Source organism: Gigantopelta aegis, chromosome 11 (genome assembly GCF_016097555.1).
Source record: "Gigantopelta aegis isolate Gae_Host chromosome 11, Gae_host_genome, whole genome shotgun sequence".
Lineage (NCBI taxonomy): Eukaryota > Metazoa > Mollusca > Gastropoda > Neomphalida > Peltospiridae > Gigantopelta > Gigantopelta aegis.
The window spans coordinates 729,340-746,407 of record NC_054709.1 but is presented as its reverse complement, the minus strand read 5'-3'; the positions used below and the strand labels follow the sequence as shown (position 1 = coordinate 746,407).

At 39.9% G+C, this 17,068-nt stretch overlaps 1 protein-coding gene across 2 annotated transcripts; it reads right to left on the bottom strand.

The window, feature by feature from the left end:
- Positions 1-4,653: 4,653 nt before the first annotated feature.
- On the bottom strand, positions 4,654-15,547 carry LOC121385212 (transmembrane and ubiquitin-like domain-containing protein 1). Of its 2 annotated transcripts, none has more exons than XM_041515783.1 (3): positions 15,469-15,547; positions 11,762-12,893; positions 4,654-7,195 (listed from the first exon to the last, which is right to left on the bottom strand). In XM_041515783.1, exons 2-3 carry the CDS (start codon positions 12,742-12,744, stop codon positions 6,823-6,825), a joined length of 1,356 nt encoding a protein of 451 aa, XP_041371717.1. In that variant the 5' UTR covers positions 12,745-12,893; positions 15,469-15,547; the 3' UTR covers positions 4,654-6,822. The 2 variants fall into 2 exon arrangements, with proteins under 2 accessions (XP_041371717.1, XP_041371716.1); XM_041515782.1 differs by lacking the exon at positions 15,469-15,547 and adding an exon at positions 15,236-15,462.
- Between the last annotated feature and the right edge of the window lie 1,521 nt (positions 15,548-17,068).

Below are 17,068 nucleotides of genomic sequence, written 5' to 3'. Positions count from 1 at the left end.
TCAGGACACAGATTGTCAAAACAGACCTAAAGTGTCCACAGGACGTTGGTAATTTTGATAATCACAAAAACTACTGAGATTCAAGCTGGATAATTGTAAATAAATTATGGACAATTAAAAAAAAGACGTGTGTTACTCAGTATATTCAGTTACCTGCTTGGTCCTCACTGGTTATCGATGTTTTGGTAAATGCATTAATTATGGCTCGCAGTGCGACTCGGTTAGAATTTAAGGTGACGCCACACTATACGAGTGCCTCGTATGAAAATAGCAGTTTGTGAATAGACAACAATACGATTTCATCTGTTGCTATTCTCGTACGAAACACTCGTATCGTGTGGGATCACCTTTAAAGGCATATTGTCACAGACCACTGACCTATTAAATGACCTAACAAAGTATTACGTGAAAAATATGTATTTGATTTGTCCCAAAATGGACTTTTTTCAACAATAAAATAAAAATAAGAAAAAATAAGAGAAATAAGGTCCTTAAATCCGTGACAGTATGCCTTTAAGACGACGCTACACGAGACGATACGAGTACTCCGTACGAGAATACCCGATTGTGCTAAGACAACATTACGATTTCAGCAGTTGCTGTTGTCGTACAAGGCACTCTTATCGTGTAACGTGGCCTTTAGAGACGATTTCGCACAGATTAGTAGACAATTTGCGACTCGTAATTCGTTTACTAAATGATATTAAAAGAAGATTGCTTTCACCCATACCAAACATTGATGTTGCATCGCACAAACTGATTGGTTGAAGAAATTCGTTTCGATCTGAACAAAATTGTTTATTTCCGATTAAAACAAGTCGGCAGTTGTCACGGGAATTTCTAAAAGCCGTTACCGGCAACTGCTACCACCACTTAGTTCCCAGGTAACAGAATCAGAAACCCGCAATGGGTGTAACAGTATTTTTCCAAATATCCCAACCTATACAAATGGATCTCCCTGTATCGGGTAGGTTTCTACCCGAGTGGCTTGGCTCTAGGGGTATTCAGGAGACAGGATTGTATATATATTTATATTTACTACTAACCAACGTTAAATTCACTAGAAAGACAACAACACAAGTTTAAGTTTCAAATATATATTATATAATACCAGGAAAGTGTTACAGCACTTACATGGCTTGTTATAACCGGTGTCACACCACCTCTAGGCTGAGCACCACGCGTAAACGTAATCACTTGGCAGTTAAAACATCACCCAACCTTAGAATAATTAATTATTATCCTTAGTCTTCTCTGCATCTAATATTCAGAGGACCTACAATTTACCAGGTCATGATACTAGGATTACCACCTATAGATATAATAATTATTATTATTATTCAGTCTTCTCTACATCCAATATTCAGAGGACCTACAATTTACCAGGTCATGATATTAGGATTACCAGTTATAGATATAATTATTATCCTCAGTCTTCTCTACATCCAGTATTCAGAGGACCTATAATTTACCAGGTCATAATATTAGGATCACCAGTTATAGATATTATAACCTCTCTATATATATTTTGGGTAAGCGACGCCTACAGTTTACTTTAATAGGTCTGACTTAGATTACCAGCTGTCATTCCCCCACTAAGCAAAACAAGAATACAGATAATTATAATACTTGAATGCCACAACAAAATACCTTTCAGTTACTACAGAGCAGTAAAATATAGTTACCTTTGTCCACTGGACTAATAAAGTTCGCCCAGAAGACAGCGTTTCCACCGTCTCTCTATACGTGCTTTGTACCAATGTACACCCCACCCATGTCCCTATACAGAACGAACTGTCAGCTTATATCCCCTATTTGGATTTTTGGCAGCTGGGTCCCATCTTTGGCAGTCCTGCCATGTATGGACGAGTGGCGAAATAATGTCCACACTAATTCTCTAAAACTACCAACAATACAGATACCATCTAACTAATACAGGGAACCTTCTTGGGTTAATTACTCCATGTACTGGCCTTCGATCATTAAAGTGCTATTCCAATTTGTTTCAGACCCCGGTCAAAAGTTAATGTGCAGACGGCTGTCTCCGTCACAGCAGTATTAACTGCGTTTTCAGTAAAATAGTTGTAAAGAGAAAAAACTAATTGAAAAGGAAACCGATTACTGATTATAGTTATATAGCATATTGTGTGAAATGTTTGGTTAAAAAAAAGTTCTAATAGATTCATACACATAACTCACACATCGTACACATCACACTCGCTGAGAAAGAGGGGAGGTGGAGGGAGAGAGAGGGTATTATATTCAAGCGATCACTGAAAGTGTTTGCCACACCCAACCCCTACACCACGAACAATAGCATGTATTTACATGTGCATATGTTCATTTTCCACCTTGGCCTCATCTTCGCATACTATCCTGTATGTGGGACGGTGCATATAACAGATCCCTTGCTGTTGTTCGAAAAGAGTAGCCTATGAAGTGGTGACAGCGGGTTTCCTCCCTCAATATCTGCGTGGTTCTTGGCCATATGTCTGATGCCATATAACCGTAAATAAAATGTACTGAGTGCGTCGTTTAACATTTCCTTCCTTCCTTCCATCTTCGCAAGCCAACGTACGTACTACATACGCATTCAATCCGATCAGTGAGGGCCGTATCTCTGCACAATGCAGAGTGGAATGGGCGTTTGGCAAAATACTGTTTGACTCCATGAATTTCTATAGAGTACCTCGTCTATAAGAGGACAGCCACTTCCGAGGAAATCCTTCTTACGCCACCAAATCAAATCCCATAAACGACAATAGTAACATAGGTGCCTAAAACTCCCATCAGTCGACATATACACATGAATATAAATACTACCACCCCTCACCCTTAAAGTAAATCAGAAACAAATAGGGGTTAAGCTGCTCATGTAAAAGATAACGGATAGCGTCCATGACTACTCTAGTCCTGTACAAAAACTGACATGCTATTTTTAGTAGGACCCTTCACAAGCACAATGGTAGTTGGATCAAAATAAAGTACAGCAATTCACTGGTCAGATGAACCAACATTGTATCACAACAAACACTGCCACACCACTGTACACTAGTTCTGGAGCACTGGGTGGAACGAGAAATAACCTAATAGACCCACCGAATGGAGTCGATCTTAGAGCGACCGCGCATTATGCGAACTTTTTACCATTGAGCTACATCCTGCCCCGTATACGGAACAGAACCTTGGATTATGAAGCATTTCTTGTGCAACCATGTGATAAGTTACTAAGTAAATGTCATTAAACAGTAAACATCTGGGCCCGTGCTTATAAAACTTAAAATCTAGACTTTAATAAAGTCCAGACTTTAACGTAATGCTAATTGAATGGCGTTGCCATGACGTTAAAGTCTGGACTTCATTAAAGTCTAGACTTTTAAGGTTTATAAGCACGGGGCCTGCAAGCATTATTATATTATTTTCAACTTGAGAGATTAACTTGGATGTACTCAGTCTTATAAGGGAATTTGGAATCGTTTGGCACCCTATATTAATGTTCGATGCAAAACTCATCTTTCAACGCCGTTCCCCCTCCTCCATTTTAAAAATGGGAGGTCGTATGTATCTCTCCCTCCCTCCAGGGACAATAATAATACAAGATAAAATAGTTTACAGTGAAAAGCAGATCATTTTATCTACTAGCATTAATAATTTCATTTCGTGCTTATATCCAATTAAGGTTCAAGCACACTGTCTTGGGCCTACACCTCAGCTATCAGAGCTGTCTGACCAGGACAGTGAGTTGTTAATTGTTAGTGAGAGAGAAGAGGGTGTAGTTGCCTTACACCTACCCACGGAGTTGTTAAAACTCGCTCTGGGTGAGAGCCGGTACCGGGTTGCGAACCCTGTACCTGGTTGGTGTCTTATGTCCGATGGCTTAACCATGACACCACCGAGGCCGGTGGCATTAATAATAAAACATGCGCAACCATAAATGGGGAGTAACTAGGTTTAATAATTAAGTCTACACGAATTATCTCCCCTTATCAAAAAAGTACCGTTTATCACCCGATACATTTTAATTGACTGCAGATATGCCAATCGTTTGACGCGGTTGGGTCAGGTAAAAGAAGTATACAACATCAGAGTAAGGGACCATCGAGGTGATTCGATCTCACGACCCTTGCCTGATATTGTAACACCCGAGGGTCAGGATACAGCTCAGTCGGTAAAGCGCTCGACCGAGATACTTCTGTAAAAGGTTGCGTCTCCTACACCTACCAACCTACTGGATTCGCGCCTGTGCACTCATTTAGCTAACATTTATTAGTCATTTTACTTTAATAATAATAATCTGTGTTGAGTGTGCGTAGTTCTGCGTGTGTGTGTTGTATTTGTGCTTAGTGTTGTGTGTGCGTAGTGCACGTCTGTGTATGCGTAGTGCTGTCAAAGTAGTACTGTGCGTGTGTATGTGTAGTGAGTGCGTAGTGCCGTGTGCGTGTGTGCTCGGGCGCCTGTATTGTGCTGTGTGCGCGTAGTGATGTGTGTTGTGCTATGTACGTGTTGTGTGCGCGCGTGGTGTTGTGTATGTACGTAGTGCTCCGTGTGTGAGCCAGTAGTCGTGTGTATGCGTCTGTAGTGGTGAATGTGCACGCGCGCGTACGCGTTCGTGCGTGTTTTTGCAACTATACAACCAGACTTGAAGGTATTTAGTTATTTTTAATTTCTTTATTTCATTTTATACGACAAATCAAACAAATAAACCAACAACCCTCTCGTATAGATCGCCAGATTGTTCACATTATTCTTGTACAAGTACAAACATGACGGAAACATCCGAACGTGTGGCTTTCGAGAACGTTTATCACATGGTCTTGTACTTCTGTTTAAAATGAAAAGGGGTTCCATATACCTATACATGCGTGTTAGTATTAAACACACAGACGCGTGTACAAGAAATGATGGGGGTGGGTGGGGTGTGTGGGGGGGGGGGTGTGGGGGGGGGGGGGGGGGGTGGGGTGTGTGTGTGGATCTAGACTACGTTTCTAGAGGGTCGGTTCATGCTTCCTTGGAAAATATATTGAAAAAAAACAACATAATTCGCTTTGATCAGGAGGGAGTCAACCCCCAGACCACCCCTTCCCCCTGCACACGCACCTGTCACATTATGTATATGTATATATACTCGTACATACAACATGAAATTACATGATATTAAATTATTAGTTTATTATAAAATAATCTCAAATAAATAATAATTTATTAAATTAGTCCAAGGCAATAAGTCTATTACAAACTGTTTTCCTATTTATAACTGTATTGCAGGGGATTAAGAAGTGGTGGTCCTCCCACCTCTATCCCCCATCCCCGAGAATAAAATAATTTTACAGTGCAAAATTAGGCTATTCATATAGGTATTCTGGATCTACTAGGTTCACACCGGAACCCCCTGGGTTCACACCGGAACCCCCCAGGTTCATACCGGAACCCCCGGGTTCACACTGGAATCTAGGTTCACACTGGAACCCCCAGGTTCACACTGAAATCTAGGTTCACACTGGAACCCCCAGGTTCATACTGGAACCCCTAGGATCATACTGGAATCTCCAAGTTTACACTGGAACCCCTAGGTGCACACTGGAATTCCCAGGTTTAAACTGGAACCCCCAGGTTCATTCAGGAACCCCCAGGTTCACACTGGAACCCCCAGATCCAGACCATGCTACATCACTCTGTTGTATTTCTGTTTGGTTTCGTAAACTGCTATAGCAATGTAATGAAAATTAAAGTTTGAAATACATGTGTACCCCCGGGTTCACACCGGAACCCCCTAGGTTACCTGAAGTAAAAGTACCCGTGGAAATATGAAAATGTGATATTTGAAAACATATGCAGTCTTTGCATTTAGTTCTGTTTCCACCAATTTCCCAGTTAATAGGGGTAAAGGTCAAATTTCTTCTGATCATATGGTGATCTGTGATGTTCATTCTCAATGTTTTTCACTAATGTATCGTAATAACTTCTTCCAAAGGGAAGTTAATCTGAACATCCACGTGAATGTGATGTTTTCCTCCAAGCCCCCGCCCCACCCACCACCCCACTCCCATTCTACAGGCTAGTTCTCCAAAGCCGGAGTTCTCAAACTGTTCTAACCTAACAGTCCTGTAGGAACAATAGCTTGAGTGGGGGGGTGGGCACAATCTCTAGTGGGTGGGTTAATTACATGCCCACAAAATATTATGTACAAATAAATTCTTTACACATATTTTTTAATCTTATATATTATTACAAAGTCCAACAGGTTAACACGTGACGTCAAAGTCTGAATTTGAACTGCACCTCCATATACTGCTTATAAGCAAATCATAAATAAATCATTCTACTTTAACTAATATAGGATAAATATTTTCAATGGTTTCCTTTCGCCAAAGATTTCTCAAAAGAACCACTGTTCACGCCCACTGATAACACATTAAAATGTATCGTAAATATAGGCAAACATAGTAAAATATGACATTTGCAGTTACTGTGAGAATGCACCTTTAAATTACCCAAGACGTTTGCAGAACTTTACACTTAATTATGTTACTGTGAGAATGCACCTTTAAATTACCCAAGACGTTTGCAGAACTTTACACTTAATTATGTTACTGTGACAACGCACCTTTAAATTACCCAAGATGTTTGCAGAAATTTACACTTAATTATGTTACTGTGACAACACACCTTTAAATTACCCAAGATGTTTGCAGAACTTTACACTTAATTATGTTATTGTGACAATGCACCTTTAAATTACCCAAGACATTTGTAGAACTTTACACTTGAACCTTTAAAGCACCCCAGACTAACAAACTGAGTGATGTGAGTTAAAGATAAATATCAGTCGACGTGCACTCTACGTCTGTGTCCGTTGTAGGAGGAGACAACTCCCAAGAAGAAGAGGAACGTGACACCCACGAGGCAGAGCGTGGACATCGCGTTGAAGTACTGCCTGTAGGAGAAGCGCAGGTACCAGATTACAGCCAGGATGAAGCCAAACAGAGGCAGCATCAGGTGACCCACATCTAGGTCAAGGTCGTCGTCGTGTGGCATGACGTGCGGGGTCTGCTGTGTCTGCGTGACCAGACAGTGCACGACGCTGTTGTCGACGATGTTGTATGACTGCAGCGTGTAGCCGTCGTTACGCAGATCCTGACCGTTGAATATGAACCGCACCAGTTTGTTGTTGGCCAGTTCCGATGCGAAGTGCGCTCTGAAAAAAAATTAATATATATCACTGTCGTTGTTTGTTTTTTGCTTTTGTTTAATGACACCACTAGAGCAGATTGATTTATTAATGATAGGCTACTGGATGTCAAATATTTGGTACATTTTATAAATAGTCTTGGAGTTAAAGTTTGTTTTGTTTAACAACACCACTAGAGCAGATTGATAAATTAACTATAGGCTATTGGATGTCGGACATTTAGTAATTTTGACATATAAGGCCGCAATATCTGTCCATTTGTAGCAAGGAATCTTTAATAAAGTTAAACTTTATTTTGTTTAACAACACCACTAGAGCACATTGATTTATTAACCATTGGCTATTGGATGTCAAACATTTGGTAATTTTGACATATGGTTTTACAGAGGAAACCAGAATTTTTCTATTAGTAGTAAGGGATCTGTTATATACACCATCCCACAGACAGTGGTTATGCAGGGTTAGGCTGTTTTTCCCCAAATCACCAAATGTGAATTTAGAGATGAAATTGGCGAACATATTTCATTACTAATTCGCTAAAAAGCTCATTCAAAAACCGTCTGTTTACAGACGTCCGGCCATTTTTGCTGTTTGGCTAAATGAAAATTGCTGATATTTTACAGGCTTCAGTCTAAACCCTGGTTATGAGTTTGAAATCATTTGAAATTGTGGACACTGCATTTCATGTACTTTTAAACATTCTAAAAATTCTAAAAGTACATGTACAGTGAAAGCCCTCAACACCGGACCCCCTCAAAACCGGACCCCTTCTACACCGGACCCCCTCAACACCAGTTCGTCCCCCTCTAAACCGGACCCCCTCAACACCAGTTCGTCCCCCTCTAAACCGGAATCCCCTCAACACCAGACCCCTCTAAACTGGACCCCTTCTAAAGCGGAATCCCCTCAACACCAGTCCCCCTCTAAACCGGATCCCCTCTAAACTAGAATCCCCTCAACACCAGACCCCCTCTAAACCAGACCCCCTCTAAACCGGACTCCCTCTAAACCGGAATCCCCTCATCACCAGACCCCCTCTAAACCAGACTCCCTCTAAACTGGAATCCCCTCAACACCAGAACCCCTCTAAACTGGACTCCCTCTAAACCAGACCCCCTCTAAACCAGAATCACCTCAAAACACATTTTCCATGGTCCCATGATTTACGCAACTTTTAACACTAAATTGTACCCCTCTAAACCGGACTCACTCTAAACCAGAATCCCCTCAAAACACGTTTTCCATGGTCCTATGATTTACACAACTTAACACTAAATTGTACCCCTCTAAACCCCTCTAAACTGAACACAGGACAAATTAAACGGCTCTAATAGTGAAAGGTATGCCGTAGTGTTTAAAAACTAGGGTCTGTCCCTTTAAAGCTCTAATAGTGAACAATAGGTCTGTCCCTTTAAAGCTCTAATAGTGAAAGGTATGCCGTAGTGTTTAAAAACTAGGGTGTGTCCCTTTAAAGCTCTAATAGTGAAAAATAGGTCTGTCCCTTTAAAGCTCTAATAGTGAAAGGTATGCCGTAGTGTTTAAAAACTAGGGTGTGTCCCTTTAAAGCTCTAATAGTGAAAGGTATGCCGTAGTGTTTAAAAACTAGGGTGTGTCCCTTTAAAGCTCTAATAGTGAAAGGTATGCCGTAGTGTTTAAAAACTAGGGTGTGTCCCTTTAAAGCTCTAATAGTGAAAGGTATGCCGTAGTGTTTAAAAACTAGGGTGTGTCCCTTTAAAGCTCTAATAGTGAAAGGTATGCCGTAGTGTTTAAAAACTAGGGTGTGTCCCTGTAGTGTTTAAAAACTAGGGTGTGTCCCTTTAAAGCTCTAATAGTGAGAAATATGCCTTAGTGTTTAAAAACTAGGGTCTGTCCCTATAAACGGCTCTAATAGTGAAAGGTATGTCGTAGTGTTTAAAAACAAGGGTGCATGTCCCTTTAAAGCTCTAATAGTGAAAGGTATGCCGTAGTGTTTAAAAACTAGGGTCTGTCCCTATAAACGGCTCTAATAGTGAAAGGTATGCCGTAGTGTTTAAAAACTAGGGTGTGTCCCTTTAAAGCTCTAATAGTGAAAGGTATGCCGTAGTGTTTAAAAACTAGGGTCTGTCCCTTTAAAGCTCTAATAGTGAAAGGTATGCCGTAGTGTTTAAAAACTAGGGTGTGTCCCTTTAAAGCTCTAATAGTGTTTAAAAACTAGGGTGTGTCCCTTTAAAGCTCTAATAGTGAAAGGTATGCCGTAGTGTTTAAAAACTAGGGTGTGTCCCTTTAAAGCTCTAATAGTGAGAAATATGCCTTAGTGTTTAAAAACTAGGGTCTGTCCCTATAAACGGCTCTAATAGTGAAAGGTATGTCGTAGTGTTTAAAAACTAGGGTCTGTCCCTTTAAAGCTCTAATAGTGAAAGGTATGCCGTAGTGTTTAAAAACTAGGGTGTGTCCCTTTAAAGCTCTAATAGTGAAAGGTATGCCGTAGTGTTTAAAAACTAGGGTCTAGTGTCCCTGTAGTGTTTAAAGCTCTAATAGTGAAAGGTATGCCGTAGTGTTTAAAAACTAGGGTGTGTCCCTTTAAAGCTCTAATAGTGAAAGGTATGCCGTAGTGTTTAAAAACTAGGGTGTGTCCCTTTAAAGCTCTAATAGTGAAAGGTATGCCGTAGTGTTTAAAAACTAGGGTGTGTCCCTTTAAAGCTCTAATAGTGAGAAATAGGTCTGTCCCTTTAAAGTAGTGTTTAAAAACTAGGGTGTGTCCCTTTAAAGCTCTAATAGTGAAAGGTATGCCGTAGTGTTTAAAAACTAGGGTCTGTCCCTTTAAAGCTCTAATAGTGAAAGGTATGCCGTAGTGTTTAAAAACTAGGGTCTGTCCCTTTAAAGCTCTAATAGTGAAAGGTATGCCGTAGTGTTTAAAAACTAGGGTCTGTCCCTTTAAAGCTCTAATAGTGAAAGGTATGCCGTAGTGTTTAAAAACTAGGGTCTGTCCCTAATTAAAGCTCTAAGCTCTAATAGTGAAAGGTATGCCGTAGTGTTTAAAAACTAGGGTGTGTCCCTTTAAAGCTCTAATAGTGAACAATAGGTCTGTCCCTTTAAAGCTCTAATAGTGAAAGGTATGCCGTAGTGTTTAAAAACTAGGGTGTGTCCCTTTAAAGCTCTAATAGTGAAAGGTATGCCGTAGTGTTTAAAAACTAGGGTGTGTCCCTTTAAAGCTCTAATAGTGAAAGGTATGCCGTAGTGTTTAAAAACTAGGGTGTGTCCCTTTAAAGCTCTAATAGTGAAAGGTATGCCGTGAAAGGTATGCCGTAGTGTTTAAAAACTAGGGTGTGTCCCTTTAAAGCTCTAATAGTGAAAGGTATGCCGTAGTGTTTAAAAACTAGGGTGTGTCCCTTTAAAGCTCTAATAGTGAAAGGTATGCCGTAGTGTTTAAAAACTAGGGTGTGTCCCTTTAAAGCTCTGAAAGGTAGTGAAAGGTAGCCGTAGTGTTTAAAAACTAGGGTGTGTCCCTTTAAAGCTCTAATAGTGAAAGGTATGCCGTAGTGTTCAAAAAACTTTAAAGCTCTAATAGGAAATATGCTGTAGTGTTTAAAAACTAGGGTCTGTTTTTAAAGAACAATAGCGGAAATAAACGGCAGTTTAAGCTCTAATAGTGAAAGGTATGCCGTAGTGTTTAAAAACTAGGGTGTGTCCCTTTAAAGCTCTAATAGTGAAAGGAATTGAATGCAACCACAGTCAACAGGGGCCCTCCCCCACGAAGAAAATGGGTTACATTTAGAGTTAGGGTTAAGAAAATCATACAATAATGATAAGAGTCAAAATGGTAACTTAAAATAATAATAATTTGGGTATGGCACCATACCCGTTTTACCCTCTGGCAGATACCCTGCAAGCCCACACCAAAAACATCCCTATTTCTGGTCCCATCATCCAACAGAAGGCCAGTGAATTTGTTGTTGTTTTTTAAACACTTTATCAATTTCCCTATTTAATGGAGAACGGAAGATAGTTACGTAAATGCAGACCCCTGAAGACCGGACACCTCTGAAAAACTGACATTTTACTTGGTCCCATGGATGTCTGGTTTGGAGGGGTTTCACTGTATATCCATTAATTTCCAACATTTTCGGGTCCATAATTTTACCCTTCATACCCTCTGGCAGGAACCCTGGTGTCCATTTTCATACCTGTATCAATAATCAATGTATATATGCATAACATTGCCTAAAATTCACCTTTGACCCAGATGATATAATCAATGCAGGCTTTTTAGAATTGTTTTTTAATCCATGGGATCATTTATTTTTAAAATTTACTAGCCACAATTAAAAATTCACTAGCCCTACTTTACTTTATGTTAATATAATTTTAATAAATAATAGTAATAATCAGATATATATCACCAAAAGAGGGAGATCAAGCTTAAAACACTAACATTGTGGGTTGAGGTGGGGTTAACTGCAACATTTGACAATTTTGTTTTCACTAGCTGTCAGGCATGGCAATAGTAGGTATTTACTAGCCCAGCATTGAATATCACTTGCCATGGGAGTGGGGCTACCATAATCTAGAAGCCCTGCCAATGACTGTACGAACCTCCTGAACTCCTGGACGGTCTGTGAAGGTCGTGTGTACACCAATCGCTGAGTGTCGTTCAGATATTTCAGTCGCACTCGGATTTCACTCCCAGATTCACTCAACTCGCTGGCATCACATGACCTCGCACTGCCTGTACCGGGTTCAGCCAAGTTAACTCTGTCTGTGGCGGGCAATTCACCCTCAACCTCAGCCTCACCAAGAGGCGTAGACAAACAGGACGATGGTGCTGAAGCTGATGTTTCAGATGTTGCCGCTGCAGAATTGCTGTGACTGTTGCCGTGACTCTGTTTGTTAGTGTGTGAAGAGCTGGTGTCATCAGCTGAGTTGCTGCCACGGTTTGAACCATCAAAGAAGGCAAGACGCCGGTGTCGGAGCTCGGATTCCATATGTTGTCTTGTCGCGTCGGTGGTGTCACACTCTGTTGCATTGTTCCCTGCTGAATTCTCACTACCTTCTGTCACCTGTCGACTTCCAGGAACAGAATCAGAACTAATGTTATTGCCTCCCTTTATTTCGGTTATTGCATTCAAACCATCCGTCTTTCCCATCACATCTCCTTGTGTAGAAAGAAGGTCGGTGACAGTACAAGAATGATCCGTAACCGTGGTAACAGAATCATCGTTTTCTAAAACACCTGAACCCTCAGTTCCACTTGCAACTTCAGAGGCAGAATCGTCAATCGGACTGGCTTTCTGAGTCGTGTTATCACACAATGAATTCTCACTGGCCACGCTTTCATTGGTTTCCGTAGCATCAGCTTCACCTTCAGGAATGTTACTTTCATTAGGCGTTGAGGAATCGCCGGAGTTACCAACACGTCGGTCTTGTTCTGACCTACGCGAGAGTTCCACGACGATGACACTGATGAAGGGAATTTCTCTGGTGTGGGTTGAGACCCATGCGATCACAGCCACCAGGATAACGGTGAGTAAGACAAAGGCAAACGTCACTTCATCCCCCAGTCCCTCGATCAGAGACATCACTATCGTCTACCGACAACCACACGGTATGATCACAGTTAACACGCACCCAAGCCAGTTATCTTTCCATGCTTTATAGCAAGCTGTGTATCCTCATTGCGTTAAACGGCTCGACACATGTTTACATACATGTATGTTTGTGTTCAGATCTACAAATAAGAAAACTATAATTAAACATTCATACATACACAGGCCTTTGGACTTCATGGTAACAATCATTTCTGGTACTGTGTCGGTAGCATGTCAGTAAAATTACAGAACCAAAATTTTGTTTCCCATGATTAATATATCGAGACTTACAATTATTTAAAATAAATAATATATATATTTATCATATAATATCTTACATTTTCAGTGCAATCAAAGTATGTGATATTTTTCAGATCACATACTTTAAGAATTTGATAACTTTGCAAATTAGATGTAAATTAGTCGAGGTCTCGGCACTAGGTTTATTGACATTTAAGCAAACGTACTTGGGTGACACTCCATGATTGACGTATGCATTTATAGTCATCAAATAAAAACATTCCAATGGCAGTTTGACACTGAAAGCTGTCCAGCATTCATAAAACAAAAAACGCAAGGACATCCAAAATTCAAAAATACACCACGCCACATATTCTTACATCATTTGAATATCTAGTAATGGCGGACTGGAATTAAAGTTGCGTGTACAGTTTACAAAAACATGTTGTATTAAGCTTGAGTTTATATGATAAAGAGATTATTACCCTCGTGTATTTCGGTATCATCAATATCATATATTAGGAATAAAAATAATGTATTATGCTCGCATAATACAATTTTTATTCCTAATATATGATATTGACGATACCGAAAAACACTCTGGTAATAACCTCTCCCTCTCTCTCTCTCACTCTCTCTCTATATATATATATATATATATATACACATATATATAATGGAGAAGGCATGTCGAAAATCAACTTTATATTGAGTTTGAAATGTGTTTCTTTGCACAGATTTTTGCGATAATTTAAATTGATGGTATCAAAAATGAGTTCTCATGACTTGTTTTCACGAAACCTAAAAACAGTTTCCGATGGGTTCACATGCTCACAAGGCACGGAACCCAAAAAGTGTCTCCTCATGAAATTTGAAAATCCTATGGCCTGCATACATGTATATAGTCCTGAGCCATCACATGGGAAAGCCTATAACGTAGCAAAAAAATATATATATTATAATCCTATTAGATCTTTACATCGATCAATTTAGAGTTCACTGATAACACATATTTAACATAATTTCACTAATGCACACATCTCAGGAAGAAACCTGACAGCACCCCTTTGAATAATCAGGGGTGCAGAAATGGAACATATTTCACTAGATCAGAATCAACTAAAATTTACTATCCCGCAATAATTTCTACCAGTCTGCAGAATAATATATTATTCATAATATTATAATATACAGTGTCTTCACTTCAAATGACATATATATATATTAACAAATCATTAGTAAGAACACCTGGCAAGTGATCAACATCACGTTGCAAACAAAATCAAAAAGACAGATCGCCCATCAGACTGGTAGTTGCATTCTTTAACTCGTCCGTCAGAATTTTTACTCGCATTTGGCGAGCGGGCGAGTACTTTCTGCACCCCTAAAAATGTTCCGGTTAAATACGTAGAGTACATTGTTAGTGTGTACAGGCATCGAAATAAGCATTGTGTCTGGTAACCCATTTACAGGTTACCACAAAATATAGCCTGGTAACCTATAGGTTACCACAACTATATGAAAGTTAGAATTGAATTCCTGTTATCGGTACAACTAACGAAATCTGGAAGTAAATTTATCTAGCGGGCGCTGCTTAAACACGGACTGCTGAAATTGCTTTCCAATTGCACACGTGCACACAAACATCGGTGCAATTTCATACCAGAAAACGAAACACGGAAGTAAATTCATCAAGTGGATGCAGCTTAAATGCGGAATGACTATTACTGCTAGCAATTGCACATCGATGCAATTCCTTACCAGAAAATGAAACGCGGAAGCTTGGAATGCATTGCCTGGTTTACATTCGGAAATGAAACTACCGTTGTTGAAATTTTTGTCAAGAACGAAACACCGTTCTCGACTTTTCTTACATGTGGTAACGTGAACGACCATTCTCGACTTATTTTGATGCCTGTGTGTAACAGCAGAGTAGTCCGAAGGGACGTAGAATGTGTGGTTCTTCTACGTCCGAACCTTGTTACATACCCTGTATATGTAGCTGGTATTCAAAACTTGTGACACCATGTTTCAAACATTACTCAACCAAAATAGTGCAACAAATGGACACATAAACCAAAAATGTATAACCTACCGTACTCACAAAATCCCGATTGAAGTACTTGCATCATTATTAACAAAATAAATCTTCACTTAAAAAAATATCCCTGACTTGAAACATTTTCAAACAGAAATAATTATGACGATAAGTGTTGTAATCCACATTTCACATTATAAATACCTGTAGATTCGCTCTCACCTAACGACTTGTAATGAGTAACGCGTGGCAACGAAAATAGAAATAATAACGGAAACACGTTAAACATCATTAACATAAAATCATTTTACACATTAATCCGCTCTTTCAGACATTTTCAAATATTTCCGTTTCGCCAAATAAATGTTAAAGTTCTGATGAAGTCCGTACACTAATTCGAGTGCTCAATATGGCATACAACTGGCTGTCAGACTTACACGAACTACATCGTAATCAGGAAACGGGACAGCTGTCACGGAGCCGTTCACTGTTACCAAACTCTACGGTTCATCAACCAACAGTTACCAGTTGTTTCTTTCGTTATTATCTCCTCCTCTACTCTAGCGAGCCACGTTTCTGTCTGAAATAAAAGCTCTTCTACTTTACGATAGCAACACACGAAGACACACGCACACACATATATTCACACGACGAGTGCGCACAGATTTACACACACCTTGCACGCACACGTACGCACCCTACACATGGTACGTGTTTACAGAGCGAGAGAGGGGGAGGGGAGATAGACAGACGTGTATGATCCACTGAAAAAGACACCACCACAGCCCATCGATAACGTACACATACATACTCACAAATCGCACGCATGCACATTTATAAATACACGAACATACATTGAGATGTTTTATCGTTAAGAGGACTGCCACTTTCCAGGATGACACATTATATATCCTACTTCACCAATAGCAATGGGTTTCATTCTTATGCAGTGCAACATAAAAGTGTAGAGGAGAATAAAACCCACTCTCTCTCTCACACACACACACACACACACACACACACACACACACACAGAGAGAGAGAGAGAGAGAGAGAGAGAGAGAGAGAGAGAGAGAGAGAGAGAGAGAGAGAGAGAGAGATAAAGACAGACAGACATACATACACACAGAGAGACAGAGATACAGACACACAGGCAGACAGACATTCAGTCAGACAGGCAGGTACAGACATACATACAGAGAGACAGATAGAGAGATACAGACAGAGAGACAGACAGACAGAGAGCTACATACAGAGACATACATACATAGGGATACAGACATACAGATAGATAGACAGACAGAGAGAAACAGATAGACAGGGACATACATACAGAGAGACAATTTCTTTAAAACATAAATATCTGTACGGTTAAACAGTTGACGATATGAACATACATTAGGGTGTTTCCTTGTCTTTTCCTGTATACTTATTCCACATTTAATAAAATAAAATCATTACATTCAGGGGCGTAGCGTGATCTGAACCTGGGGCGGGGGGGGGGGGGGGGGTTGAATATGAACTAAGTGGACCTTTTTCTATTTTGTTTTTGCACCACCAGAAACTCCATATGTATAAACCTGTATGTTTTAGTTCTGAAAACGGGCCATTTGCTTCAGCGGGGGTGGGGTGGGGGGGGAGAGGGGGTTCGTCCTACACACTATACATGACACTATATATGACACTATTCATCACACTATACATCACACTATACATCACACTATACATGACATTAGTCATGACACTATACATCACAATATACATGACATTATTCATGACACTATACATCACACTACTCATCACACTATACATCACACTATACATGGCACTATACATCACACTATACATCACACTATACATCGCACTATACATGGCACTATACATGGCACTATACATCACACTATTCATCACACTATACACGACACTATACATCACACTATACATCACACTATTCATCACACAATACATCACACTATACATGACACTATTCATCACACTATACATCACACTATACAGCACACTATACATCACTATTCA